The sequence below is a fragment of the Rhinolophus sinicus genome, chromosome 17 (genome assembly GCF_057876585.1).
Source record: "Rhinolophus sinicus isolate RSI-liver-muscle chromosome 17, RSI-T2T, whole genome shotgun sequence".
NCBI lineage: Eukaryota > Metazoa > Chordata > Mammalia > Chiroptera > Rhinolophidae > Rhinolophus > Rhinolophus sinicus.
Genome location: NC_142517.1, coordinates 213,194,392 through 213,221,959, shown reverse-complemented (window position 1 = coordinate 213,221,959; position 27,568 = coordinate 213,194,392). Strand labels below are relative to the sequence as shown.

The window sequence follows — 27,568 nt, the reverse complement described above, 5'->3', positions numbered from 1 at the left end:
TCTCTGATGTTGCCGTAACCAGTAAGGCAAGCCTCTTCTCATTAGTCCATTCTTACAGCTTCCTGTGTTTCCCATGCTTAGTCTTTAAAACAAACATTACTGTTATCTTATCAAGCTATCCCCTAAAAGAAAAAACTCGGCAAACACATATAACTCTGCTGGAACTGCATTAAATTTAGAGATTAGAGAGAACTGTGATCTTTGTATTTAGCGTCCTAAAAAGTTATGTCTGTTAAAATACTGAATGTTTTATTAGTAGTTTCTTTCCCCATGAAGTCCTACACATTTCTTCTTACATTTTTGTTAATGGTTGTGAATGGCAGTTCATTACTTTCTAATCGGTTATTATCTATGTATAGGAAAACTGATTTTTGAACATATTACAAAATCAGTCACGTTATTAAATTCTCACTATTTCTAAGTTTTTTTCCACTAAATTGCTATAGGAGATTAAATAAAATAACATATGTAAAGCAATATGCATATTATTATGTTTATATAAAATGCATTAGCTATATGAAATACATTTCTTCTCAAAAAAACAAGGAAGGAAAACTATAATAAGCTAACTACAAATAATATTTTTGGGTACAAACTACACAGCTTCAGACCTAAAAATAGTACTTTTCTACTTACCTCAGCTTCCTTTTCCAGCAAGATCTGGTCTTTATTCATGTCCTCATTTTCCACTTTTCTAAGAGTTGAAAGAAATTACAATATTTTATCAAACGTAAGTTGGTTATTTCTGATGACAAGAGACCCCAAGCAAAATATCACTTTACATTTTGGAGAAACATATCTATTTAAAAGTACACACATTTATTATTTTTCTGATTAATGACATGAATAGGTAAGAACGATGAAAAAAGAGCAACATGAAATGGAAAATCCAAGAAATACTCTAAGCCGGGGTAATAACACTTCCATCCTTATCTACTCAAAAAACAGTAGCCATTATCTGAAGAATACTCTTGTCCAGTTACTTTATGCACACACTGCCACCATTGCATTGAAAAAAGGAACAGGGTCTGATGTCTCACAGGTCAGCACAGAGGCCGTGCGAGCTCATGAGGACACAGCTCTGCACATGCTGATGGCCTGGGACCAGTCTGGTGGCCTTCTCCTCCTAGTGGGACCTCCTCGCTGCCTCAAAAACCTTTCTTACTGTCTGGTCCCCATGTTAATAACACGGTAGACTTTAACATATACCTCGTACGTATACACAAATCCACCAAATTTTTAAAATGTGAGTATTTTAGTGAACTACAACAAAAAAATTCTTTTTATAAATGACGTGTATCACTTCTATGTTAAACTCTAAGCAGAGATGTGGTTTTATCAGATACAAATCAGGTCTCAAATAAAAACCTATTAGGATGGTAAAAGAGATGAGTGAGGGCGGCTGCTCCCCCTCACTGGGGCGGTGCAAGTTTCTTAATGTTCTCATTTGCAGACAGAGGGGCGCTGCTGAGAAAGCACCCCACACACATCTCCGGCCCTCCCATCTGAAGCTGTGCTTTATGTGTAGATGATTAAAGCCACTTTTAACAGTCCACAAGGAAAACACAATTCAATTAAATCAGCAATGAGGACCTTGCAACACGAAATCGGATCATGTTGTTCAGAGGTCAACAAGGCCACACTGGACACATACAGGAAGGAGACAGCACCACTTGGGGTGACACAGTATAGACACAAGGGGACAGTGTGATAATGACCTGCCGCCTCTTTTGAGCCTCTCAGAACGGAAGTTCTCATAGTGAAGGTCCTGGGTCACTTCCTGGAGGTCCTGCATGTGAGTGCTGGAAGAGAGAAGAACACATAGCAGGGGGCTCCACACATGTGCACGCATGTGCCATTTGAATGGAAAAAACAGCCAATCAAGGACATGGGAGAAACTCCTGTAACAAAAATCCCCCTTATTACTATAAACTGTATGCAAAGTTCCTGGAATTTCAGGATAAGGGGGTGAGGCTACGGAAATGTCTACAGAAGTGTAGCTCTCCTCGCTAGCCAATCAACAGTACACAAATACTCCCACCCACAGGGTCTCTGCATGACACCATCACCACTGGACAGACATAGATGCACAAAGAAGTTTGGGGAGGTTTTTTTAGGTAAGCAATGTCTGAAACAGAATACACTTTTCTAAAAGTACTTCGAGAAAACATGCAATTCAAATAGTCATGATTTCTTAAGCTCAACAGTTATGCCAGAAGTTAATTAATTTAAGCTATAAAGAAGAGCTTATAAAGAATAAAATTAAGTATTAATATTCTGCATAAAATAGAAACAGCACTTACAGTCCTCTAATCATCGTATAAAATGTTCCTGGGTTTTTTTGCCCAGCCTTTTTTAATACGTAATCACTCATGAGTGAATAAAGATGCCGTGTTCCTGTTACTCAGGATCCAAGCCAACGGCCCAGGTCACAGCCCAGGGGTGGCCCATCCTCCCTTTCTGAAAACACACACTGGACCCTACAGCCTCCACACAGTCCACCTCTGTGACAATACATCAGAATCACCAGACTTCAATGAAAAATCCAATGGACTACGACAGTCACTTTCAAATGATTTTGAGCTGCCACAAAGGTACCTATGCTTGCATTTGGGGGGAACACATCCCTGAAAGGCCAGGGGTTCACTTTAAATGCCTTACGCTGTGACAGAATTACTCTGTTTCCCCAAAAATAAGACCTAGCCAGACTATCACCTCTAACAAAAAAATTTTTGGAGCAAAAATTAATGTAAGATCTGGTTATTTATATTACATTACATCATAATATACTATATCCGGTTTATCATAAAATAAGACCGGTCTTATATTAATTTTTGCTCCAAAAGACACATTAGAGCTGATGGTCCAGCTAGGTCTTATTTTTTGGGAAACACGTTATCAGCTTGAGTAATTTTAATGGTATTTTAGTGATTTGTAATTCACTAAAAACTGTTCATGCAAGTGAGACACGTGGCCCAGAGAGCGACCTTCAGTAACTCCAAGGTTACCTAGGTGAGCCATTCTCTGAGATCGTCTGATTCAAGGGTAATAGACTGGAGCAATACTTTCTTTCAGCCTCTCCATTCGAGGGCAACAGCACCGACCGGACGTGACTAGTGTGAAATCTATTTGCAGAGGAAAACAGTCTGTTTCTGTAGTCACGTCTGCTCTAGCTGTTAAGAATCGATTGAAGAACGTCAAGGCTGGCTGGGGCCATCGTGACAAGGGCCCGAGACTGACAGCTGGCGCTGGGGAAGCTGCTGGGCGCCCCACCGCAGGGCCTTCCCATGCCAGGAGCGACCACGTCGGGCTTCGAGTCTAGTCTACATTTCGCCTCAAAAGAGGCCAGAGAGACCAGTAAGGAAGGAGAGGGCTGAAGCCATAGGCCTCCGCTCTGTTCCCAGGTGAGGGCCTCTGCCCAGGGGGAGCCGGGAGCTGAAGGAGGCCCCAGGCACCCCGCACTGTGCGGCGCGGCTCTCGTGCCGATGGGTGCGACAGTGTCTTACATGAGCATGGTCCTCAGCTTCAGGAAGTCGTTGTGCTCTGGGTTCTCCACCTCCACGACACCCCACGGGTACAGGCGGCCTCTGACCTTCTTGCCCTTGGCTTCAATCAGCTGATTGGATCCAACCACAGAGAACGGGATACTGGCCTGGAGAGAGACACAGGGGGTAGACGGGCCCCACGGGGAAGGAACCGTGATGGTCCCTGCGGGCACAGGACGTCAGCATATGGGCGGAGCACTTGGCTGCTTGCTACAAGGTGGACTTGAAAAGCTAGCAGTACACAGAATTTTCTTTCGAAGTGGGAGAAACTGCATGACAGTAAATTAGGCCTGCAGTAAGATTTAAGCCTTATAGGGACAGCTAGGTCAGAATACACTGAAAGCAGAGACACTAGAGTAAGTAAACCCACCCGGCAATCCCTCAGTCAAGCCGACCAGGATCTGGCCCTTTGCCCACTCCTGTCTTAAGCGTAGGCAACAGGCAACAGGACTGAGTTGCTCTGAGCACACGCGTGCAGAGTTCTTACCTTGAGAAGCCTAGTCTGCTCTTTAAAATCTTCATCTTCATCTGACTCTGCATCAGGTAAATGATAGATTTTGATGTTATGTTCTTCAATTTCATCCAGAATCTGAAATAATGACAAAGCCAGGAACCATTTTAACGAACTACACAAATCTTTGTTAAGTCTAACTCATTGCATTGGGCAATACATCAGAATCACCAAACTTCAATGAAGAATCCAATGGATTATGACAATCACTTTCAAATGATTTTATAAGCTGCCGTAAAGGTACCTATGCTTGCATTTGGGGGGACACCTCTGTCCAGAACAATAATGCACCACCACCGTCAGCGTACAAAACCCCAGCACAGTGGCTGCAATGAGATCATGCCCCAGCTAGCCTCAAGAACAACACATGCCATGGGAGAGATGGGGACATGCAGCCAGATGCCACAGGCACAGAAGAGCCCCGCGTGTCACCTGAGGCGTCCCTGAACAACAGGCTGAAGTCTTACAGGCCGAGGAGGGGGCACACAAGAGGTGTGCTGGGAACAAGACATCCAGGATGGCAGGGACGCAGGACACGTAGCTGGTTAAGACCGCAGGACAACTAGGGGACCAAGTGCAGAGGTCCCCGAATGGATTATGGTCCCCTGGGGATCCGACTGTCATTGAATAGGCAGAAAGTGACCAGTACTGGCATCCCACTCTGCAGTGTCAACCAGGCCGCAGACCAGCCTAGAGGGGCTGGAGCTCAGGCAAGCAGTCATTCATCAGTCAGTGACTCACAAACCCAGCTCCCAGGGCCCCCACATGCTGGGCACACCACCAGGTCCAAGGCAGGTTGGAGCTCCGCCTACTGACACCCCAGGACCTGGGCCTTGCGGATGGAAAAACAGGGACTCCACGGAAGTCACCTCAGGGTGATCTGAGGGTAAACCCCCAGCTGGGGAGGTCACAGGGTCGTCCCGCCCAGGCCTATGACTTCTTTACTGAAAGGTTATCTTGGTTGTAAGCAGCCCTGCCCATGTTTCTGTGCATCTAGGTTCCCACACCTCGAAATGCCCCCTTCAGACCCTCCTCGTAAAGCAAGAGCACAGTCTTAACTCTCCTGTGCTCCATCCCGCCTGCTTTCTCCTCATGTCATCTTCCTTCTGTTCCCTCCGTAACCTCAAACGCATAAAGGAAGCTGCAAAGCTGCTATTCTCGGGAGCATTTGCGATCTCGATCCTGGCACGTGCCGTCAGTTTGGATCAAATAAACTCCTACAAAAATTCTCTCCAGGACTGGCATTTCCTACATCTATAACCCTTAGGGAAGAGAAAACAGAAGCCAACTCAGGAGGAATCACCGCTACCTCACACCCTGTTCCTGAATTTGTTCTTAGTGTGACCTTTCTTGCCTCCAATGATCAAAATCTTACTTAACAGACTGTCTGCACTGCTTCAGGAACCTCCTGTCCCCCTAATCCTTTCTTTGCAGCCTGACCTGCAGTCTTCTCTCCACTTGTCATTCCTAAACGAAATGGAGGAGGCAGAAGCTGAGCAGTATGAGGTGCGATCAAACAATATGGTAAATGTTTAAACAAAAAAAAATTATTACAGTAAAAGGCACAATGCCACTAATCCCCCTCCAAAATACCCCCTTCGCTTCACACACTTAGCCCATCTTTCTTGCTACCACTTTCTGAAGCAGTTCTGGAAGTCCTCTTTCGTGAGCATCTTTAGTTGCACTGTCGTGGCTGCCTCGATGTCCTGAATCATTTTGACTTTGGGGAAGAGCCAGAAGTCGCACGTGCCAGATCCAGTGAATAAGGTGGATGAGGACACACTGTCATGCTTCTATTTGAAAGAAATTGCCGTACTGATGTGTGACACGGCATGTTGTCATGATGGAGAATAATTTACACACACTTTAGAACACACCTCTCAACTGTAGCTCACACACAGCTGACTGCACCGAACAAGTTGAAACTTGTCACACACTGTTACTAAGGTTCGAAGCGCCACTGCCTGTATTGAAGATTCCTGCCTTTCCATTGGATGGCACTCGGCAGCAGCATTTACCATATTTTGTGATCACAATGGAAAGGCTCTGCGTTACACATCCCTTGTGGTATGGCAATTTCTGTCAAATAAAAACATTAGGGTGTGTCCTCATCCACCTTATTCACCGGATCTGGCATTGGTGCGATTTCCCCACAGTCAAAATGATCATGAAAGATAAAATGTTTTGAATTGAATTAGGACATTGAGGCAGCCACAACAGCACAACTGAAGACACTCACAAAAAAAGGACTTCCAGAACTGCTTCAGAAAGTGGCCCGAACGATGGGATAGTGTGTTCAAAGAGAGGGGGAGTACTTTGAGGGGAACTAATGGCAATGTGTCTTTTATTGTAATAAGTTTTTTTTAATTTATTTAAACATTCACCATATTTTTTGATCATACCTTGTAGGCATGGCCCAACCCACTTGCCCCCGTTCCCACCTATTACCCACCCTGCTGACCACCTTTTCTCCTACGATGGCCTCAAACATAATCACACTATGGACAAGAAAAGAGCCGGGAAACATTTAATAAGTAGGCCTTTTAGAATTAGAAAAGGATTGAGAAAGTGATGAATCAAGAATAATTACGCATTTTTCAGCCCGGGTGATGGCAAGAATTGTGGGACCATTTACAGAGCTCAGGAAGTTGGGAGCAGAGCTCACCAGTGGGGGAGAGAGGACTCCTGTTCACACAAGTGGTTCCCATGAAAAGTAATACAATTCTTAGAAGGGAAAAGCAGAAGCCACAGGTGATGATATGACCAGAATAATACTAAGTAATGCTGACATGCAGGGACCAGGAAGAAAGTGGTGAGAGAGGCTGAAAGACAAGTCTCGGGAGCACACAGCAAACCCCACTGGCGAGGCCCCACGCTGATGATGGAACCGCTGGCCACGCCCAAGACAGGACAACTGCAGGTGGGCAGGGGAGGCGAGAGTCAGAGATTAAGAAGAGGGTAGAAGACACCAGGAGTAGAAGACTAAAACAAACGACAGGTGCTAGAGGTTCTTTTGGATCAAGGGGAAACAGTACTGTGGTAGGCAAATGGGAGAAACCAGGTAATGAGAAGGGATTAAAAAGGCCCCCAAGATAAAAGAGACAAGGGCAGAAAGTATTTCACTTCACTTCAGACTCTGAGATCAGGCCGAGTGTTTTGGACACAGGATTAGAGTGGGTATAAAGCACGCTAACCCAGACAACCCCTTCCCCTACCTCTCCGGAATTGAATGTAACAGCCAATAAAAGGTGGAGCTCCATTAAACAGGAATTGCTAAAATACTCATTGTGAAGCATAAAAATCACTGTGCTTTCAGGGGCACTTCCAAGGGCCTGAATAGTTCCTAAGATTGGCAACCCTGAGACAATAAGGAAACGGCCGAGAAACGTGAGTACTTCAGTTAGAGACTGCTATGGAGAAGACAGCTGTGAAAACACGAAGGTCAAACTGGGTGAAATCAATCATCTGCGACATATAGTCAGTGTCTGAAAACAACAGTATCTGTCAGTCAATAGAAAAGCAATGAAAAGAGAGACAAGGCTCTAAAACCCAAGAGAACACGCCATGGGCACCAAGCACAGGGACAAATACTCGCACTAGCAACCGGGAAACACCTGACCAAAAACTGGTAACATTCCCAGGGCTGTTCCCAGGCTGGAGAGCAGAGCACGCCACATGCTGCTTTGGGATTGTACACTGTCACAATGTGGGGGATAGTGAGCCATCTTTCAAAAACTGAAATATGCGTCACTGTCCTTTCTAAGAATCCGTCTGACTTGCACAATTTGAGAAGACACATGCGTAGCAGTGTCCACTACATATGCATTACTGAGTACCTGGCACGTGCCAGGTCCTGTTCTGAACTTGTGGAATACACAGGTGAGCAAAGCAACGATCCCTGGTGTCAGGGGCCAAGGGGCACAGTGGGAAGACCCAGACACACATGGAAGAAACACTTTGTGGGTTCTGAGCAGAGCAACGGGGGGGTGCTTTCCATGTGCGAGGGGCACACGGCTGGCCGACAGACAACAGTGCTGCCGCAGCTTTACATCCAAATGCAGGCCCTTACAACAGTCAACCGCAGACTGCTGTAACTAGCCACGTGCCCAGGGGGTTGTGTGGAGGGACATGTTTTGCTGACGTAAGAACCTCACGGACGTGACCACACCTCCACATTCACTGCATTTACCCAACATGTCAGAGTCAGCACACAGCCACCTGCTAAGTCAGAGATGAATTATAAATAGTAATAACTCAATACCCTTGGCGAAGCCAAAATAGGCAAAGACAACATGTCAGCGTTCCATGTTGCTGAAAACCCACCACCAACTCATCACCCCACATCCCATTCGTTCCTTCCTCCCTCCCTCCCTGCACTCACCCTCTTCTTCAAGCGCTCCCGTTCCTTCAGAGTGAGGGTGTCAGCTTTTGCAATGACAGGCACAATATTGACCTTGTTGTGTATCGCCTTCATGAACGCGACATCTAAGGGCTTAAGCCTAAAAATAATTGTGGAGAGGTGTCACATATTTAGGGAAAAAGGAAGACCACCCAGAATTTCTCTCTCTCAAAATTATCTCAGTTCTTGCATCACAATACGCAGTTTTGGGAACGCTGCGAGCCCAGCTAGCAGAGATGCTTTCTACTCTACACCCAGGCCTTTGTGGGGAGCCAGCGACCACGTACCCATGTCCAAAGGGGGAAATGAAGTAGAAGCAGCAATGCACCCTGTTGTCCACGATGTGGCGTCTGTTCAAGCCACTCTCGTCATGCAGGTACCGTTCAAACTGCTCGTCAATGTAGGAGATGATTGTCTTAAAGCTGATAGAAAGTATGAATGGTGACGGGATGCACAGGCAGGCAACCCCAATCAAAAGACAAACTTCGTCTTCCTGGCCCCTGCACCCACCACATGTCAGCTGAGCTCATCTGCAGGATGTGAATGGAAACTGACTCCTGTACTTGGCATGATGGAGATTTCTGGAAACCGTGCCAAGCCTAATTTCCCTTACATGTTGGGGTCAAAAGCCTGAATGGAATAGCCACAGGCAGCCTGAGGAGACTTGATGAAGACCCTGGGCTGCCAATGCTTTCAGGGGGTGTGACTGCAAAGAGGGGTGCGGGCAGAGCTGAACATGGGGGCCAGACAGGTGTGTGAGCCGGAAATGCAGCATACCGTACGATGCCAGAATGACCTGCAGGAGAGAAGGCAGGCCTCTGCCCCTTCCCTCTCCTCACCTAGTGCTAGGAAGTCGGTGCTTCCGGCTCACAGGGAGCAGACCAGGGGACTTTGTACGATGGAAGTGCTACTCTCTGCCCGGTCCTGGGGACAGACCACTCTTGTCTTCTACTTCTTCATTCCTTGCTTGTGCAAATGACGCCAAGGGCAGCCATTTACAGGCACCATGACTTGAGTGAGTCTAAGAGGCCTCATTTCCTCACATATGGGCAGGAGGAAGACTATACCCCGATATCGTGTCCACTGACCATGGCTGAACCAGGCGGTTTCATTTATACCAGCACTGGGTGGATAATTGGCTGGGATCTCAGCTCTAAATGCTCTAAGAGGAAAAAATACTCTGTGGAACTCCATATTTAACATGTCGTAATTAACATGCTTTCAACTGTCTCGTTATTTCACCATCTACACATACTCCAGACCTATAATCACTTGGTGACACTGTAAACCTAAACACGCTAGAATAAATGTAAACCCTAGCGCATCCCCGGCGTGCGTACCAGTCCCTGCAGTTGATGGCGTCCCCATAGCCGGGTGTGTCCACCACTGTCAGGCGCAGCTTGACCCCTCGCTCTTCAATCTCAACGGTTGAAGCCTCAATTTGGACAGTTCTTTCAATTTTCTCTAGAAAAGAAACAAACTTACATAGTGAATGTGCTTAAATGTTGAGCCAGTATGCAAAAAGACGAAAGGGCCCGCTGGTTACTTTATCATAAACAAATGATTTGGAAGTCACTATTCTCTCTGAGGAAGGTTCCCAGAAGATAACGTGAGGATTGTGTGAAAATGATACCAGAGTCAGCAAGGGAAACACCTAAGCGAAGACTCAAGGGCTGCCTGGGAAGGTACAAACGCCAATATTGAAAAGCATGATGTCGTTTCCCAGGACCAAGGGAAGGATTTAGGTTCACGGATAAGCTGAATCCCAGAGGCTGTGTCCACGCGGCAGCCCAGGTCCCAGGTGCTCCTGTTCTGAGCACACGCGGCAACAGTGTTCCCAGAAGCCTGTGTCCTGCGTGGGGATGCTCGCTAGCAGCAGCAGGCATCCTGCCCCTACTCCCAGTCACCTCCTACTTGCACAGCCTTTTCTGTGACAGCACTGTCACCTGATCCTCCCATCGAACATTTAATACAGATGGAAATATTTATTACACTTCCTAGACAAAGAAACCTGCAGGGAGGAGGCAACATGGTCCGTGGCAGCGTCCATAATTCCAATCCACAGACCTCCAGTGCAGCGCCCTTCCTACCACTTGTGTTCTCTGTGTTTAAATCAAACAAACAAGACACAGGGCTCGGGCCTAAGCATGTGATGTCGCCTCAGCAATGTCCACGCAGACGTGCATGGAGACCGTGTGGCTTGTGTACCTGCAGCGCCGGGGATGACTCTCTCTGGGTAGAGGTCGGTCAGGAACAGGCTGTTGATGAGAGTTGATTTTCCTAGACCCGATTCACCTTCAAATGAAAACGAGAACAGTGTCATGGCGTCATCAGGACGGCAGGTAACCTGCTGGGTGCTTGCTGGCCCGGCACCGGGCTAAGCACCTCACAAACACCTCTCTCTGGACGCCACACTGTGGCTGTGAACTTGGTAGAACTCCCCTTTCCAATGATGGGGAAACGGGGGCTCACGGGCAGTGTTCGACCCAGGGTAGGGCCTTGACCTCAACCCAGGTCTGTGGGTTCCAGAATTCGTACATCTTGTATCAGACATATGATCTCACCCTGCATAAATGGGATGGAGCTAGAGGAGGGTCTTTATTTTCTGATAAAACAAAATGCAAAGAACATTTTCAGTGATGTTTTGCTAATCGTTTAACTTGCCCCATTTCCAGAAAACTGAACACATGTACTGAACAATGTCAACAGCACTGCGCCTCCCAGGCCGCGGCGATGGCAAACAGGACAGAACCGAGACTGCCTTGGACATGGCCAGATGGAATCTCCCCTGGTAGACAGGACGACTGCAGCCCCTCCTCTCTTCCCGTCTGAAACACCCCCATGTCCCAACACTGGCAACTGCCCATGTCCGGCAACTTCCCTGCTCCGTGCCCAGTGTTGCATGACCAGTTTGGGCACCACACTCATTGACGTGTAGAACATGCCCCAGTCCCTCTTCAATTACAGAAACTGTGGACTGTGAACATTCTGCCAGACTGCCGCCCGGCTTCCCGGGTTTGAACCTCCCCTGCCTCGTCGCGCACAGCATGGGAAGGAGGACACACCTGCCTTAGAAATCATGAGTGTTGGCAAAGTCCAGGACAAAAGAGTGAGTCTGGAATGTGTAGACATGAGGTCCGACAATTAAGTTCACGAGCCCATTCTAGAAAAAGTGCTACATACCTCATTGCTGAATATCACTACGGTCACCTTTGAAGGACTCCCCTTGGGAAGCTATGCTCCGATGCCAGTGCCTAGTCCCCCCTTCAAAGCAATTTTGGAACTCTTTTTCTGGAAGGGCCATCAGAGCTGTTGTCGTATTACCCTCGATGTCCTGAATGTCATCAAAATATCTTCCTTTCACTATTTCCTTTATCTTCGTTTGGGTAAAGAAAGAAGTCATTGGGGGCCAGATCAGGTTAGTAGGGAAGGTATTCCAATGTAGTTATTTGTTTACTGGCTAAATACTCCCTCACAGAGAGTTCCGTGGGAGCTGGTGCTTTGTCAAGATGCAAGAACCATGAGTTGTTGGTGAAATGTTTAGGTGGTTTTCATCTTTTTTTACGGAGCCTTTTCAGCACTTTCAACTAGCAAACTTGGTTAACTGTCCAGTTGGTACAAATTCATAATGAGTAATCCCTCTGATATCAAAAAAGGTTAGCAACATCATTTTGACTCTTGCTTTGGAGTGACGGAACTTTTTTGGTCGTGGAGAATTGGCTGACTTCCATTGTGTACTTTGACGCTTTGTTTCAGGGTCATATCGGTACACCCATGTTTCATCATCAGTGATAACACGGCCCAAAACATCGTCTTGCCTCTCCCAAAGGTCTTGGCAAACTTGGACTCTCCTTTGCTTTTGTTCGTCAGTGAGCTCCTTCAGGACCATATTTGCACATAACTTTCTCATGCCAAGATTTTCAGTGAAGATTTTCCTGACTGTTTCTCTATCGATGTTTACTTGGTCTGCTATGCTTCCCACAGTCAGCTGATGATTTTGACACGTAAGTCGACAAATTTTTGCAATGTCTTCGTCAGTTCTGCTTGTTACTGGCTGTCCTGATCTCTCTTCATCAGTACAAACGTTAAATCCATTTGTACACTGCCGTTTTCTTCATAGCATTATCTCCATAAACTTGGACTAGGGTTTCCAGGTGGGAATTCCACCCATTCTCAGTAATTTTTTCCGCTTTCCCGTTCCTGAATCCCGAGACGTAAACTGTTCTGTGTTCTCCACGATGAATAGTTTCCACAAAGTGACGGCCAATACTACCAGCCACCTGGGTTCAAGGAGCTGATTTTTCCCAATTTCCTGACCAACTTTTCTCAGGATTCGGGAATGGAAAAGAAAAAAAAAAATTCCCAAGAACGGGCGGGGATTCCCACCCGGAAACCCTAGCGATAAATAGGAAAAACGTCTAAGAGATACACTGTGAGTAGTACGTTTATTTCCCATTGTGGGTATTATTAGGTTCAAGGAGCCGATTTTCCCGATTTCCCAACCAACTTTTCTCGGGATTTGGGAACAGGAAGGCAAAAAAAATTCCTGAGAACGGGGAGAATTCCCGCCTGGAAACCCTAACTTGGACTAACATGTCCCTGATTTCACTTCCACTCTTGCCAAGTTTAACAAGAAATTTACTGTTTGTTTGTTGTTCTAATTCAAGCTCATTCTCACGACGGCGCACAAAAACACGCAACAACAATAATGCCCCTAAACAGGACACCGCCACACATCAACATGAACACAGCTGTGAGACACGGATATACGAAGGTTATGAAACCTTCCCGAGCTGTTTGTACAGTGTTGTCAATGTAAGCGCACGGTAGCAAGTTCTCGAACTTAATTGTCAGACCTGTATGAAATTAGGACTACACTTTACTTAGACTCAATTTTCACAGATGAAAAGGAACAGGAAGAAGACAAAACTGGAATTACGTGTTTAACGTGTCCAAATACAAGAGTGTGCGAATGTGACTAAACGCCGAAGTTATCCTTTTAATAGGCTGTCCAGCAATGCCCTTTTATAGTTTTACTACTCCTGATGGGGGGTTTTCCAACATGTGGTAAATATACTGTGTCCCCAGCACAGGTCTAGGTGCTGGGACACAACAGAAAACAGGACAGATAAGTGCCTGCTCCCGTGGAACCTTGCAGCCCAGTGGGGCAGATGACAAAGTTACTCTCACCGTCTGAGTCATGACGGCCATGGAAAATAAGGCTGAAAGGGGCTGGGTTGGAGAAGACATGTGAGCAAAGGCATCTGAGACAGCCTCTTCTCAAACAGCAGTTGACAGTATCCCAGCTGATTCTAAATTCTACATCTTCACTTTAAGGGTGGACGCGATTATGTCACGTGGAATAGCTTTTGGGTGACATGTACACACACTGTGCTCGTTAACTCAGAACACGATGCTACTCCTGGGCTAGATTTCTGAGAGGGCCTAGCTTTGTTCTGTCCACACTCACTGGCCTCTTTATCCCAGGCAGGCGTTTCTCAAATAGGTGCCTTTAAATGGGGGAAACGACACACTGGGATCTGGACCAGTACAAATCCAGTATTATACAAAAAATTTAACAGAAACACACTGGGGCCAACGATCTTATAATAACTGAAATATCCTTTAAAAGTGGTAATAGCAAAGGTTGATTGGGACGGGAGGTATTCAATTTACAAAATGGCCCATGTTTTCACCAGCTAGGAAGAAATACACAGTATCAGGCACACGGTGGTGATGTAACATTAAAAATATGCGGTGGGTGAGAAAAGTTGAGCTTCCTTTTACGAATAACATTGTGAGATTGTCTCAAAAGCTTTTGATTTTGGGCAGCCAGACAGCTCAGTTGGTTAGACTGTGAGCTCTGAACAGCAGGGTCGCCGGTTCGATTCCCACATGGGCCAGTGAGCTGCACCCTCCACAACTAGATTGAAGACAATGAGCTGCTGCTGAGCTTCCAGAGGGGAAGCCGGATGGCTCAACTGGTTAGAGCGCGAGCTCTAAACAACGAGGTTGCCGTTCAATTCCCACATGGGATGGTGGGCTGCGCCCTCTGCAACTAAAGATTGAAAACGGCTACTGGACTTGGAGCTGAGCTGTGCCCTCCATAGCAGGTAACAACTAAATTGAAGGACAACGACTTGGAGCTGATGGGCCCTGGAAGGGCACACTGTTCCCTATTATTCCCCATTAAAATTTTTAAAAAGGAGGGGGGAAAAAGCTCTAGATTTTAATCAAACTGAAGTTTTATTTTTTAAAACCTAGGCCCTAAAAAATATACAACAACAAAACTCAGGCCAAACCAGGAACACTAGGAAATAAAGAGCTTTCTAACCTGGGGGAGGTTCTTTTCACATTTACCTTTGATTTTCACCAACAAGAAACTGGTTCCTTAACAGGTAACGAGGGCCTTTTCAGAAGGCTCTGCAGGACGTTCTAAGCGGTCAGCCCTTTTGCCCATTCAGGCAACTCCAGTCATGTGCCAGTGACGGCAGGATGGAGCTGCCAGGAGGATGCTCCGCAGGCTCCACACACTGGAGAGCTGCCCCGCGCCCTCGGCTCCCGTGCCCTCAGGAAGGAGTACCCACAACCCCAGAACGCAAGAACCTACAATTATGCTAGCACATTTTTACTTTAAGGCAGCTTACATTTTTTTAGCTTAGTTCTGAAGTTCTTAGTGTCCACTCCAGCCCTCTTGTAAATTTGGTCTCACTAACCATCCTATTGATTTTCCAGCAGGTAATATATTTGGCAATGAGCTATTTTCAATTTTGCTTTTCTTATAAATTGAGCCACCATCCCAGCTAATTGTGGGAGGCTAATGACTTAAGTTATTACCAACTAGCACCCTTTGAGTAGACACTTCAGCAGCATGCTCATGTTCTTTCATGGATGGGTCGCCACTTGGCTTCCTTCCTTGAGGTCTTTAAACAACTTATTTGTGATTTTAAAGTTCTGTGCAGATTGCTGCCCAAACGTCTGCAACTTTTCATTTGCACTTGGTCTGTCATTTTGTGCAATTTCTCATTTCTTTAGAAGTCTGCCAAAATTTAAAAACTACCTTTCCTCTTCAATAGTCTCCAGACTTACAAGTTGGGGGCATTGAGTTTTCCCGATAAACCATTTCTCTTGAACTGCTCATAGTTACAATTTAAAAGTTGAGGGTTTTGTGGTTAACTTTCCAGGTATTTTGCAGTTCCACCTTACCTCTAATCCCCTAACTACCTGCTTTCTTTATCAACTTCACACAGGTATAGTTTACAAATATGTCAATCAGTTAAATGCACCCATTTAAACCATACAGTCGGATCCGTTCTGGCAACAGTCTACATTCAAACTCAAGATAAAGAGTATCTCCACACCATTAAGGAGTTCCTTTAACCACTTAGTCAACTCTACCCTCTTGCCCCCACTGCATGCACACACCAGTCTGCGTCCTGTCACTATGGATGGATTATTCTAGAACTTCATACGTGGGCTTGTACACCATGCCCTCTTGTCTGGCAGCTTTCGCTCAGCACAGTGGGCTCCGAGCCTGCTCCCCGCTGCTGCATCCAGCAGCCCGTCGCCCTGTGCTGAGCAATGCTCTACTGCGCAGGCGGCACATCACTCGCTGATCCCCTCCTGCTGGACTCCTTCCTCTGCCTCGTCCACTGACGTATAATTATAAGATGGTTGAGTTCAAGGCTGACATTCTGCTACACCTTTCCTATTTGTCTCATCTATTTTATTTCATCTCAGATGCTGCATTAAAATAAAAATCTCTAGATGTTCCCTGTGGTTCTTTTTTTGTTTGCTTCTATTGAGCTCATTATATTCATGTTGTCCTATCAGTGGAGGAGCGTATTTAAAATACTTCTGGTTCTTTGCCTGTTCTCTCATCCGTCATTTCCGGGTCTGCATCTGTTGCTGGATTTCTCGTCTTATTCTCTGCCACATGGTTTTTGCTTCTTTGCATATCCAATAATTTTCTGTCAGATGCTAGATATTATGAATGTCACACTGCAAATGTCTGAATTTGATGTCCTTCTCTAGTGAGTGTTGAGTCTTGTTCTGAAAGCAGTACATTTATGTGTAAACCAACGTGATTCTTTCAAGTTTTGCTTAAAAACTGTTAGGGAGGCTTTAAAACAGCCTTTGCGTCCAGTTTAGTCCTACTCCTAAGCAAGGACTTTTGGAGATTCCATTGGATGCCTTGGGAGCTCAGCAAAATGTCTCCTCTGCTTGGCTGGAATTCGAGGTCTCTCAACTTCCTTGTGGCTCCCCAGCTCCATGCAATCCCCAGGTCAGCTTGGTCACATTTTGCCCAGGCTCGTGGAATTCTATCCTACCTATAGGCACGTTCGTGTTCAGCCAGGGTCCTCTCAGTGCAGATTTCTTGCAGTCCTTCATCTGTTCTGGAACGCACCACGCTACCTACCTCAGGATCCAGCCACCTAGGCTTCCCTGAATCATGACTGAGTCCTTCAGCTCTGAGCTTCCTGGGCTCTGGCTGAGTTACCCCTCCCTGGGGCAGGGGCAGGGATGGCAGAAAGCTGCAATGACTTTACAATGCATGTGATTGTGTTCCTTCTCTCAAGGACGGAAGTCCTGCAATGCCTGTTGTATAATATCCCAGAGGAGCTGTCTGCTATATTTTCATCAGCCTTTCAGTTACTCATGCCAGGACTAGTCTGGTAGCAGTAATTTCAGTGATCAGCGAACTACAACCCTCAGGTCAAATGTAGCCTTGCCCGCCACCCTGTGAATAAAGCTTTCCTGGAACACAGCTATGCCTATTCGTAGACGTATTGTCTACAGTGGTTCCCCCGCGACCACAGGAAGTTGAGTGGCTACACCAAAAACTATATGGTTCACAAAGCCTTAAATATTTACTACCTGGTCCTTTAGGGGAAGTCTGTCAACTTCTGAATTATTCTATCACAGCCAGAAGCAAAAGTTATTGCCTGTTTTTGAATGCTTTGAAATTAAATAACTGTGATAGATTGCAATGGATTTCTCTTTTCTATCAGGAACTTGAATTTTCACGATCATTATCATGTAACTGTGATCCTAAAACATGTCATCATTCACTTCTCTGGACCAAGAGTCCCACATTTTCTTTCATTTCAGATTTGTGAACTCTTTACCCTAGGAAACAGTCATTCATCCTACCTGTACATGACCATCGTCAAGCTACCTCCTCCTTTTTTGGAGAATTTTGCAGTTATCGAGAATGAAATAAAATGTGATATGGTAAGCAGAATTAATAGTTCATCAGTAGATAATTCATCAAGTTAAGCTTCTTATGGACATGCTGAAACACAGTATTTGCTATAGCCCATGACAAAATATATCTGACATAATAGAAAAAATTTTCAAGTAACCACTAAATTTCAAAGGAATTTAATAATTCAGAAAAACTTGTAAAGATTACCTGTTTAAAATACATCCAGCACAACAATTTAAGGAGTTTTTTTTTTTTTTTTTTTGAGTACTAAACAAACACACTTCTAATTAAATATGTGTATTAGTTATCTATTAACATGTAACAAACTACTGTAAAACTCAGAGGCCTAAACCAACAATCAACATTTTTTATGATTTCATGGCTTTTTCAGGCCAGGAATTTGGGAGTGTCTGCTCTGGTGGGTGGTTATGGCTTGGGGACATCTCTCAGGCGGTAACAGTCAATGTCAGCCAGGATGGCTGTCACGAGAGGCTAACTGGGGATGGAGGATGTTTCTGAGATGGTCACTTACATGGCTGCTGGCAGGCCTCAGTTCCCTGCCTTGGGGCACTGTGCTATAAGGTTGCTTGAGTGTCTTCCCAACATGGCAGCTGGCTTCCCCCCGAGTGAGTGATTCAAGAGAAGGTGAGGTACAAACCACAATGTCTTTTGTAACCCAGTCTTGAAGTCATTCGCCTTCACTCATGTGATGCCCTCCTGGCTCCCCAGGTAAGCCCTATCTGTTCACAGTGGGAGGCAACTAGAAAGCCGCCTGACACAGGAGGTGAGAGTCATGGCGAGACATGTGGGAGGCTGGCTGCCACAATGAGTAAAGACTTCCACTACATATAAATAAGGAGATGACAGCAATACTATAATTTTCCTCTGAAGCAAATTTTCTAAAGAATCTTCCTCCCAAATTCTCAAGTTATTTGATTCTGCCAACAAAATTTTCCCTTTGACTTTACAGGTCATACATACTATTTGTACACCCTACAGGTTGGGGAGGGGAGAGTTCCACATATTTAATAAGCTTGAGGGTATAAGTTAATTTCTTACCGACCACCATTAGTGTGAACTCGAAACCTTTTTTCACTGATTTTCGGTGAACTTGGTTGGGAAGATTTGCAAATCCAACATAGCCAGGAGTTTCTGGATTTATAAACTGAGCTGGTTGTTGCTAAAATCAGATTTTTTTAAAAAAGAGCAAATAAACATATTAGTTGCTTTTAAGATATAATCAAGCCGCGACATAGGTATCATTAGCTCTCACAAATTAAATATATATGCTACGTAAATAACACATAAATAACACTTCCAAAAGGTCCCTTCTATCAGAAAACTGATGGTATTCACTTATGAACACTTATTGGAAAGAAAAACCAATCCAGTATTATTTCATGTCTATATGCTGACCTAAAATTACATTTCTGCTAAGCAATCCATAGAAGAAAATACTTCCACGTATCAGGTGTGATCATTCGTGGAAAGTAATCAAGAGATCATGTCTCTGTGGAACAGAGCCTCACCAAGGCTGAGAGAGACACGCAGCTTTGGAGTGGGATTTTGAACATCTCGTTTCAAAGACCATGGAAGAGAAGACTGGGAATGAGATCACAGCTGACAACACTGAAGTATCAATATTCCCTGATCAGTGGACACACGGTAGGAGGAATGGACATGCGACAAAGCAAGTACAGTAAAGCTATAGACCTGGGCAGTGGCGCACTATAAATGGGAAGAAATCAAAAGACACATCAATTGATTTGTTAAACCAACTGATTTTTTAAATGTATATTCACATGTGTAAAAAAGAACATTCACACAATGCTATCACTGGTTATTTCTGGGTGATGGAATTACAGTTAATTTTTATTCTTTTTTCCCGTTATTGGTGTTCCATACTACTACTTGTATAGAAAGCAAAAATTAGTATGATACTTATGCATTAGATAGAAAGGAATACCCGAAGATTCAAAAACAAAAGGTAAAAAGAAATGACGATCTTGTAACTTCAACCACAAGTTCTGCTTTTCTCAGCACGTCTTTTAGAACTAATTTATTACACGGCTCTGGGCTAATTTGCAACAGCCAATCAATATAAGCTAATTTATCAAGTCTAAGAGCCCCATCAATTTCATCATGATAAATTATCAGAATTTTAAATTATTATTTGATTAGCCTGCTGAGAATGATCTAAGGAGGCTAAAAGGATTGTTACTGATGTATTTAGAAACAAGAAATTGGAAATCTAAAAAAAGAAAGTTCAAAGCTTTTAGGACAATTAAATTAGAGCTCTGTCTTAATGAATCAAATATATCAGTTGTATTAAAAATAATGAATCATAAATCTCGACTATAAAGTTTGAAAACATAAAGCAGTTTCTCCTCATACTGTACACATAAAGAGTGAGCTCTTACCTTAGACATCTTTAGTGAGGTTTCGTGAAATCTATAAAAAAAATAGCACATATATCCATAATGCATACACATTTAGCTTAGCATGAATTGACATGTAAAAAAACTTACACCTAAGGCGTCAATAGCTTGTTTCACTCAGCTTCTCAATTACATCAGATACTTCCTTAGAAATGGTAAAATTATCACCTCATTATAAACTACATATAATTAGGTTGACGAAAGCAACCATATATACCTATATTCATGCCATATTTTCAATGATATGCAAATGTCAGTGCTTATTGTTAGGCACTGCAGACACAGCAGGTGATAAAGGCAAGTTTCCATGACCTCTGCAACTGTGTCACCTCCTTTCTCTTTGAACCTTTTCAACACTGGAGAGCCCTGGTTGACAGCTGTCGGAGATGCCTTGACCTCCCAAGAACTAGACTGACAGTGGGGCACACAGAGCAATATGCAAAGGAAGAAGGACTGAGGGCACTCGCATATTTGATAGGTGTGAGAATTTTAGAGATCTTCGGAATTTTAACAGAAATCTTAGAAGCCTTGAGACTTTGGGAAACGTGGGGTCTGTTGGCTAACCTCTGGTAAAAAGTCGAAGGATGAACGCAGTCAAATCTGACTCCCTTTGGAGCTCAGAAACTTATTAGAAAGCTTCCTGCCTCCCCGTTTTCCCCAAACCTTAACATTCCTGAATACTGCATACCCTACGTTTCCCTTTTGAATGGAAATGTCCTCAAGCACCTTTGAAAAATGGAGGAGCCTCCACCGCGACGTGTGGCTTGGTTAACCAAGGTTGAGAGAGGCTTCATAAGCCTGACTCTAGTCTTAGGCCACAGAAGGGTTATAGTCTCGGTTCTCCTGTTTAGTGGCCCACTGGAGGCCTTCCTCTCACCTGTCTGGCAGGAATGAGAAGGGGAGAGGAAGAGGACGGTGAGATGAATACTCATTAATACGTGCAGTCTGGAAACTGCTCCTCACTGTGACAGATCATTACCGAGAGTGGGAAGGGGGAGTTATCAGGTGAAACCTAGAGTTCTACATAAGGACTACTAAGGACCAGGTGAAGCTAGATCCAGATTATCCTCGGTAGTGAAATTAAGGGAAGCTTAAAGGAAAGTAGGAATGCTAGGCAAGGGAAGCAGCTGAATTCAAGAAAGACACCTGCCACTGGTTTACAGCAATACCTGAATTATAAGTAAGCCGTTTCTTTAGCGTTTTTATTAGACTTGGTTGCTGAATTTTATCATGCCTCCTCAGCATCTGTTCATATGATTTTCTACTTTAATTTGTTGTAAGAGCTTATATTGATAGATAGGTACATTTCTGGAATCTAATTGCAGCAAATATTTTGCTGAGAACTTTTGCACTTATATTCATGAGACAGACCTACGCCTAGCTATAGTATTCTTTCTCAGGCCTCCATCTGGGTTTGTTATTAAAGGTGTGCTGTCTTCATAATAGAAATTGGTGTGCTTTCCCTTTTCATGCAGTGGCTTAAAAAGGGGTGGATGTGTGGGGTGGATGGAATTCAGCTCTACTTCTGTCTTTTCATTGGTAGATGTTGACTCAGCTGTTCAGTGGTATTCGTCCTAGTAATCAGTTCCATTTTGGTAACTTACAGTGTCTTAGAAATCATCCATTTCTTCCAGATTTTCATATCTGTGGCCATCCTGATACATGTAGTCTCCTATGTCTCATTATACCTCTATACCCTTCTGTGGGGGGAGCAGTTTCCAGGCTCTCGACCTCACATGGAAAGGTGCTGGCTCGTGTAGTACATGGCCATCAGCTGTGACTAGTTGGCTATCACCTGTAACCACTTAGCCATTAGCCACAAATATAACGGCCGTGGCTAGCCTAGGGGTTGGTTGGTTGGCAGAGAAGCGGATGGTGGATTGCGGATCGTGTAGATCCTACTTCCTCAGTGAGACTGGGGTGCAGGATAGACCCCTCATTGGGGTACCGGCAGATATTTGCTTTTGTGTCTCGACCAGCCACCATCGAGAATATAATGGTATGATTCCCCTATCTATGGCTCCGTTGTTGTTCCTTTTTGGCCTTCATGTCTCCTGTGTTCTTGTGTGGGGAGTAGGAGCTGAGACCCTGCATTACACCTTCTTTTCTATATTTGGTTTTTTTCTCTAATGGGACTTCTGAGGAATTTGTTTCAAAGAACCAGCATATGGATTTAGTTACTCTTCTATTTTGTTCATTTCTTAATATTATCAGAACCAAATTTCTGTATTTTCAGTATTCCTTCATAATGAAAATATGTAAAACCCAAATTCTCATCCGAATCTATGAAGCTTTTGCTGTGTCTTCTTAGATTGTGCTTTTGGTACCCTCCTTGATCCAACCCAGAAATGTTACCAATTGGGAGTTACTTTTAAACACCCTCCCCCAGTTTTTAACAGATCATGATTTGTAAACATCTGCTGTAAACATCTCTTTTAAAATTTGTTTAAAAGGGGATCAAATATATGGTGATGGAAAGAAAACTGACTGGGTGGTGAACACACAGTGTGAGATATATAGAATTGTATACCTGAAATATATGTAACTTTATTAACAATTGTCATCCCAATAAACTTTAATTTAAAAAAAAATAAATAAAATTTGTTTAAATTTTCTTTACAGCAGTTACACGGTAATTTATTAAATTTTCAATTGCTTTTCTTTATGACATTGACCGAAGCACCAGGTTTTCAGTAAATTAGCCTTGATCCAGCAACACAATGCCAAGCACCATGATTAATTTAAACTCTGGGTGCAGACCAATTGGATCTCCCAGTCCTCAAAATGTGGTCAAGTGAAAATTTTATTCTTTCAGGTTGTGCTCATTCTAGATGCTAGAAATTGTTTTTTCTCCTTGATCCATGGCTTCCTTCTTCAACAGAACAATACTCCCATCCGAATTCACAGAAGAAACCAACTTTTCCAAAACAAAAGATGAAGAACAAGGCTAAAACTGGATTCTTTGCAATACGTATAAACATATTTTGCTGGTGGCATTTATATTAGTGGACTACCTACAACTACCATTCATTGACATGTTACTCTTACATTTACATACATCACCCCAGCCCACAAAATAACCCTACAATGTAGGTAGGGCCCCGAAAGTCTGTGATCCCTTATCCAGAGCCCTTGGAATGTCCTGGCATTCAAATTCTTTGGATCTGAGAAAGTACACATACCATATGGCACACAACACCCTCAACAGCATCCTGGGCACCACCCGCAGTCAAATGCATTTTCTGCAGCGACACGTGCGACCATTAGTACAAAGTGGGATATCGGCTATATAAATGGCTTCAACCCAATTCTACTGCCAAATGAATTTTGGTGTCCCCTCTCTGGGAAAAATAATGAAAACACCTCTTTTTTCAGCAGTTTGTCCTTGGAGTTAGGTATAAAAAGGGGCCTGAATCCCATTTATGAATGGTAATAGAGGGAGGTTCTTCCTCATGCCCTCTCCATTTCCCCACGTTGCCCTGCTAGTTCAAGAACAAATCTGATCTGATGGAAAAGTCCTTCTTCTTCACCCTGAACTGCTGCACTGGGGGAGAGATCAAGGTGGCAAGTGGGAAAAAGAAATCAGGCCATCCTTTAAGGCTGAGACCACTGCCAAGATTCAGTAGAGCAGTACATGTTGCGAGTTAGGATGCTGGGTGGTGCAAAAAAAAGCCTGAATCGGAACCACCAAAAATGAAAACTATGATCCTCAAATTACAAACACCAGGACATAACTTCCATGACCCTTCACACCACTATATATCTCTCCTTATGACGGCAAGGCTGCTTTAGAGCGCTAAATTTCTCTTGAGGTATTATGATTTGAGTCATGCAACAAGTATTTGACAACCTACTACGTGGGGGTCGCTGTGCTGCGCAATGGATAAGGGTGACTAAGATTCGCACTTCCCCTGCTCCTCATAGGACTAGCGGTCTAGTGGAGGGCTGACTACCAGGAAGTACCATAAAGGAATCAGGCGAACACCTTTTCCAGCCAGAGAAAGTCTAACCTGGGCCAAGTCCTGAGTAACAGAGCAGGGACCAGGCAAGCAAAAGGCCGAGAAGATGGGGAGGGAACTGGGTTCCAGACAAAAGAAAGGGTTTGGGCCAAGGCCAAAAGTGAGAAAGACCACAGCAGACTGAACCAGTTCAGTGTGGTTGGGTCATGTGTCTATGTGTGGGGGGAGGACAGAGAAGGGAGGGGTGATAACTGGCAAAAACGAGGCCGGAAAGGCAAAAGGTGTCCAGGTCTTGTGGGCCCCGTGGGTCACGTAAGAGTTGGGGGCATTCCTGAAAGCAACGGTAGCCACAGGTCTTGGCCTCCTCACCTCAGGCCCTCATGGGAATGCTGGGTACCCCCAATCTCTATCCCTCGGGATTCGGTCCTGCCCCGGGCAGGGGCCTCTTCCTTCTCTCCTCCACTTCGTATCTGCGGCCAGGGCGGGCCTAGAAAGTTAACCAGGCGGCAAGGACTTCTCGCGGCTTACTCCCCACCAGGGGCTGGCGGGACGGAAAGGCCCATGTCAGGGCGATGAAAGGATGGCCGCAAGACAAAAGCGCCCGACAGGCCACGATGTGCACTTCTCCTCCCGAACTACGACTACGTTCGGCACCCCAGGCCCGTTACTGAGACTGCTTCATAATTCCCACAGGGTGAGCAAGGGGTCACTGGGGTTCTCCCGGGACACACCCCGCGCTTCCGCCCGAGCCAAGGCTCCAGGGGGTGCAGTGGCCGGGAAGGGTCCGGGAGAGTCCGGGAGGTCCGAGGAGGGCGGGGAAAGGACAGAGGTGGGTCAGGGACCTCAGGCCGGCCGCCCTTCCCCCACACCGCGCCATCAGCCCCGCCCGCGCGACCCCCGGAGCGGCCCAACCTCCGTCCCGATCAGGCCCCCGGCCCTTCTGTATCGGCCCACAGTTCGCACCCCGGCTGCGGCGAGGACCCATAGCTGGACACTCACCGTCCAGGAGCCGAAGAACACAAGCCCACCGACCGCACCGCGGATCCGCCCAGTGCCCGCCGTCCGGTCGCGCCACGCCCCGCGCGCAGGCGGATTGCGTCATCACGCCGCTCCGCCCCGTTGCCAACGCTGTCCTCGCCTCAGCGCAACTAGGTCTTCCTTCCCCCATCCGCCGGCTTCCAAGTGCGCAGGCGCAGGCTCCTCCGCGTTTTACGCCTCTGCGCAGGCGCCGTGCCCCTCCCACGGCGGTTGGCCACATAGAGGCTGGGGGGGTGGGGGGAGGTCAAGCGTAGCCTCTTCTCCTTTACCAAGATGGCGGCTTGTGCCTGTTTCGCCACAGTTCCTGCTTTATGAGCTTGTTTTCCTTACGCTGGTAAGAGTGGAAGAGGTAATGTGATTCTTCGCATTGTGGATAACTAGAGTGGGGGGAGGAAGTTTCTTTACAAGGAGCTAAGTGACTGCTGAGGAGGAGAGGCGGTCGGGGGAGGGCAGGTGGAGGTAAGAATGCGGAGCGACCGCGGTGGGGGGAGCCTTCGCCTCTGGCCCTCTCCTCCAGGAAGATGGCGGCAGCACCGAGCTGGGAGCGCTGGAGCGGTACCGGGCGGCGACGGCGAGTGGCCGAGCGAGGCTGGTCTAGCCCCGGGTCGCCGTCGTCTCGATGGTCGGGGGGCCCTCGCCTGGATTGGCTGCCGGAGGTCACGTGGGTCGACGGGCCTGTGTGCGCGAACCATAGAGTTGGGCGGCTGTCCCCGGGGACGTGGCCTTCGTGCGCCCGGGGCTGGGGCCTGCGCGGCCCCTCGCTTTCTCCCTGTGGTGTGGTCGCGCGGTGTGAGACGCGGCTCGGGGACCGGAGGGCAACCTGCCCGGCCGGGGCTGAGACGGGAGCAGGGCTGCGCCCGCCTCGCCCGGGGTGGCCCTTCTCCCTCCTGGCGGCCTGCAGGCCCAGCGGCTGTCCGATGCTCCCTTCAAGCTCGCCAGTGGGCTCGTTCAGGAAGCCTTTGTAGAACTCCCGACTGAAAGGAAACACGTTTTTCGAGTGTCTGATGGGCGGCAGCATAGTGTTGGAACCTAAAGCTGTTTCTGACACTAGGGGATACTGAGGGCATTTTTTGAAAAGTGGTTGGGTGCTCAGAGCCAGCTGCCAAATAGCCTCTCCTACACGACTTAGAAAACGAGAGGGTCATACTTTGCACGGAGTTTGCACACCATGTGAAACCAAAGGGGAAATCGACCTATGTGTTGTTTATTGAACAATGTTTATGGTCAGACGAAGCAGCTGAAGGAATACAGACGAGTTGAAATCTTCAGTGGCAAGGGTGACTTGCCCTTCAGTTTTGGGTTTTGATGTGGGTCCTAGGGTTCGCGGCGGTCTTCAGGCAATGATTTCACCTGTGTTTGGTGTCTGCTTAAGGATAGTCGCTTTCTTGGCAGGTAACTTTCTTGAGGCCCTGTTAAGATAGTGTGTCACAGCATTTTGTCTGATCAATGTTCATTTATGGAAGCAAACCTGGGATAATGAAACAGGATGAAAGACAGTGTGTCGGTTTATATTTGACCCTTTTGAACCCTCTAGGTATCCACAAGCTAAACTCACTAAGAACCTTTTATGCTAGGATGCTTGGGAACTGTGTTTAAAGTAGTTGAGAAGGCATTTGTTTAAGAATGGCTTCCGTCATGGGAATTCCCAGTTCTCTTTGTCTGAAACAGTAACCTATCATAAGAGTATTACCCTTCGAGAAAACTAAGCATACCCCCCAAATAATTTACAATGAGGATTAAGCTACCGGTATTTCCCTGTTTGGGGACTTACCTCATCTTCTCTAATCAAGTTAACATCACCTGCGTCAATGTGCAGTGTGTGTGAAAGAGCACTCCTGAGATGGCCGCTGGCCCACCTTCAGCACCTCCAGGCCACAGGGCCCTCTCCAGTGGGCCAAGCTGATTTCTCAGCAGCCTGATGGAAGAATTTTGTGAATCATCAAGTATTTTTTCCTTTGGTTTGGTTGGGGGCCTCCGATTGACTTCAGCCTCAACTTCACGTCTTCAACAGTTCAATTCAGAAAACATTAATTGGAAATTGCTGTGTACCAGACACTGTTAAGGGTTCGGGGGGTGCAAAGCTAAAGGATATAGACTTTTTTTTTTCTCAAGCAGTGTATGGTCTAGTATTTACTTGTAAAAGAATAATTAGATTACAGTGTTCTTAGTGCAGTGATGGAAATCTATACAACATTTGGGTATGGGAAAGAGGAGGCAGTAATTACCTGTTAGAAAGTCTTCACAAAGAATGTGGTTCTTGAACTAGGGTTCAGGGGATGAATAAGTTTTTCCAGGTGGAGTCGACAGGAGGAGGTGTTCTAGACAGGAAGACTAGCTCATGCACAGGAGACACGGGGCAGCTATCGTAGGGTATGTATATGGGCAAGAGGTTGAGTATTTGGTAGACCGCTGAGCTCTCGGGTGGTGGAGGGCTTGCTGAGATCCTGTTGTGAAGGACTTCATGACCTTC

General features: G+C 45.9%; 2 protein-coding genes across 7 annotated transcripts in view; one reads left to right on the top strand and one right to left on the bottom strand.

The window, feature by feature from the left end:
* The window catches only part of SEPTIN2 (septin 2), a 29,490-nt gene extending 4,300 nt beyond the window's left edge, over positions 1-25,190 (bottom strand). The window contains exons 1-12 of one of the 3 annotated variants that reach the window (XM_074316497.2): positions 25,060-25,150; positions 24,430-24,547; positions 20,084-20,114; positions 18,723-18,843; positions 10,664-10,750; positions 9,796-9,919; positions 8,743-8,877; positions 8,438-8,555; positions 4,033-4,134; positions 3,507-3,652; positions 1,719-1,802; positions 637-694 (exon numbers count right to left, since the gene is read on the bottom strand). In XM_074316497.2, the coding sequence (XP_074172598.2) occupies positions 637-694; positions 1,719-1,802; positions 3,507-3,652; positions 4,033-4,134; positions 8,438-8,555; positions 8,743-8,877; positions 9,796-9,919; positions 10,664-10,750; positions 18,723-18,843; positions 20,084-20,092 (984 nt within the window). In that variant the 5' untranslated portion in view covers positions 20,093-20,114; positions 24,430-24,547; positions 25,060-25,150. Of the gene's footprint in view, positions 1-636; positions 695-1,718; positions 1,803-3,506; positions 3,653-4,032; positions 4,135-8,437; positions 8,556-8,742; positions 8,878-9,795; positions 9,920-10,663; positions 10,751-18,722; positions 18,844-20,083; positions 20,115-24,429; positions 24,548-25,059 lie in introns of all 3 variants that reach the window. The other 2 variants (XM_019711670.3, XM_019711669.3) reach the window with 2 other exon arrangements.
* A 102-nt stretch (positions 25,191-25,292) lies between these two features.
* HDLBP (high density lipoprotein binding protein) overlaps positions 25,293-27,568 on the top strand; it is a 68,834-nt gene continuing 66,558 nt past the window's right edge. Inside the window, exon 1 of one of the 4 annotated variants that reach the window (XM_019711667.3) lies at positions 25,293-25,432. Coding sequence is in view for 1 of the 4 variants with exons in the window: in XM_074316469.2 (XP_074172570.2) it covers positions 26,439-26,490 (52 nt within the window). In the remaining 3 variants the exon portion in view is untranslated. Of the gene's footprint in view, positions 25,448-25,793; positions 26,491-27,568 lie in introns of those variants that run through there. The other 3 variants (XM_019711665.3, XM_074316479.2, XM_074316469.2) reach the window with 3 other exon arrangements.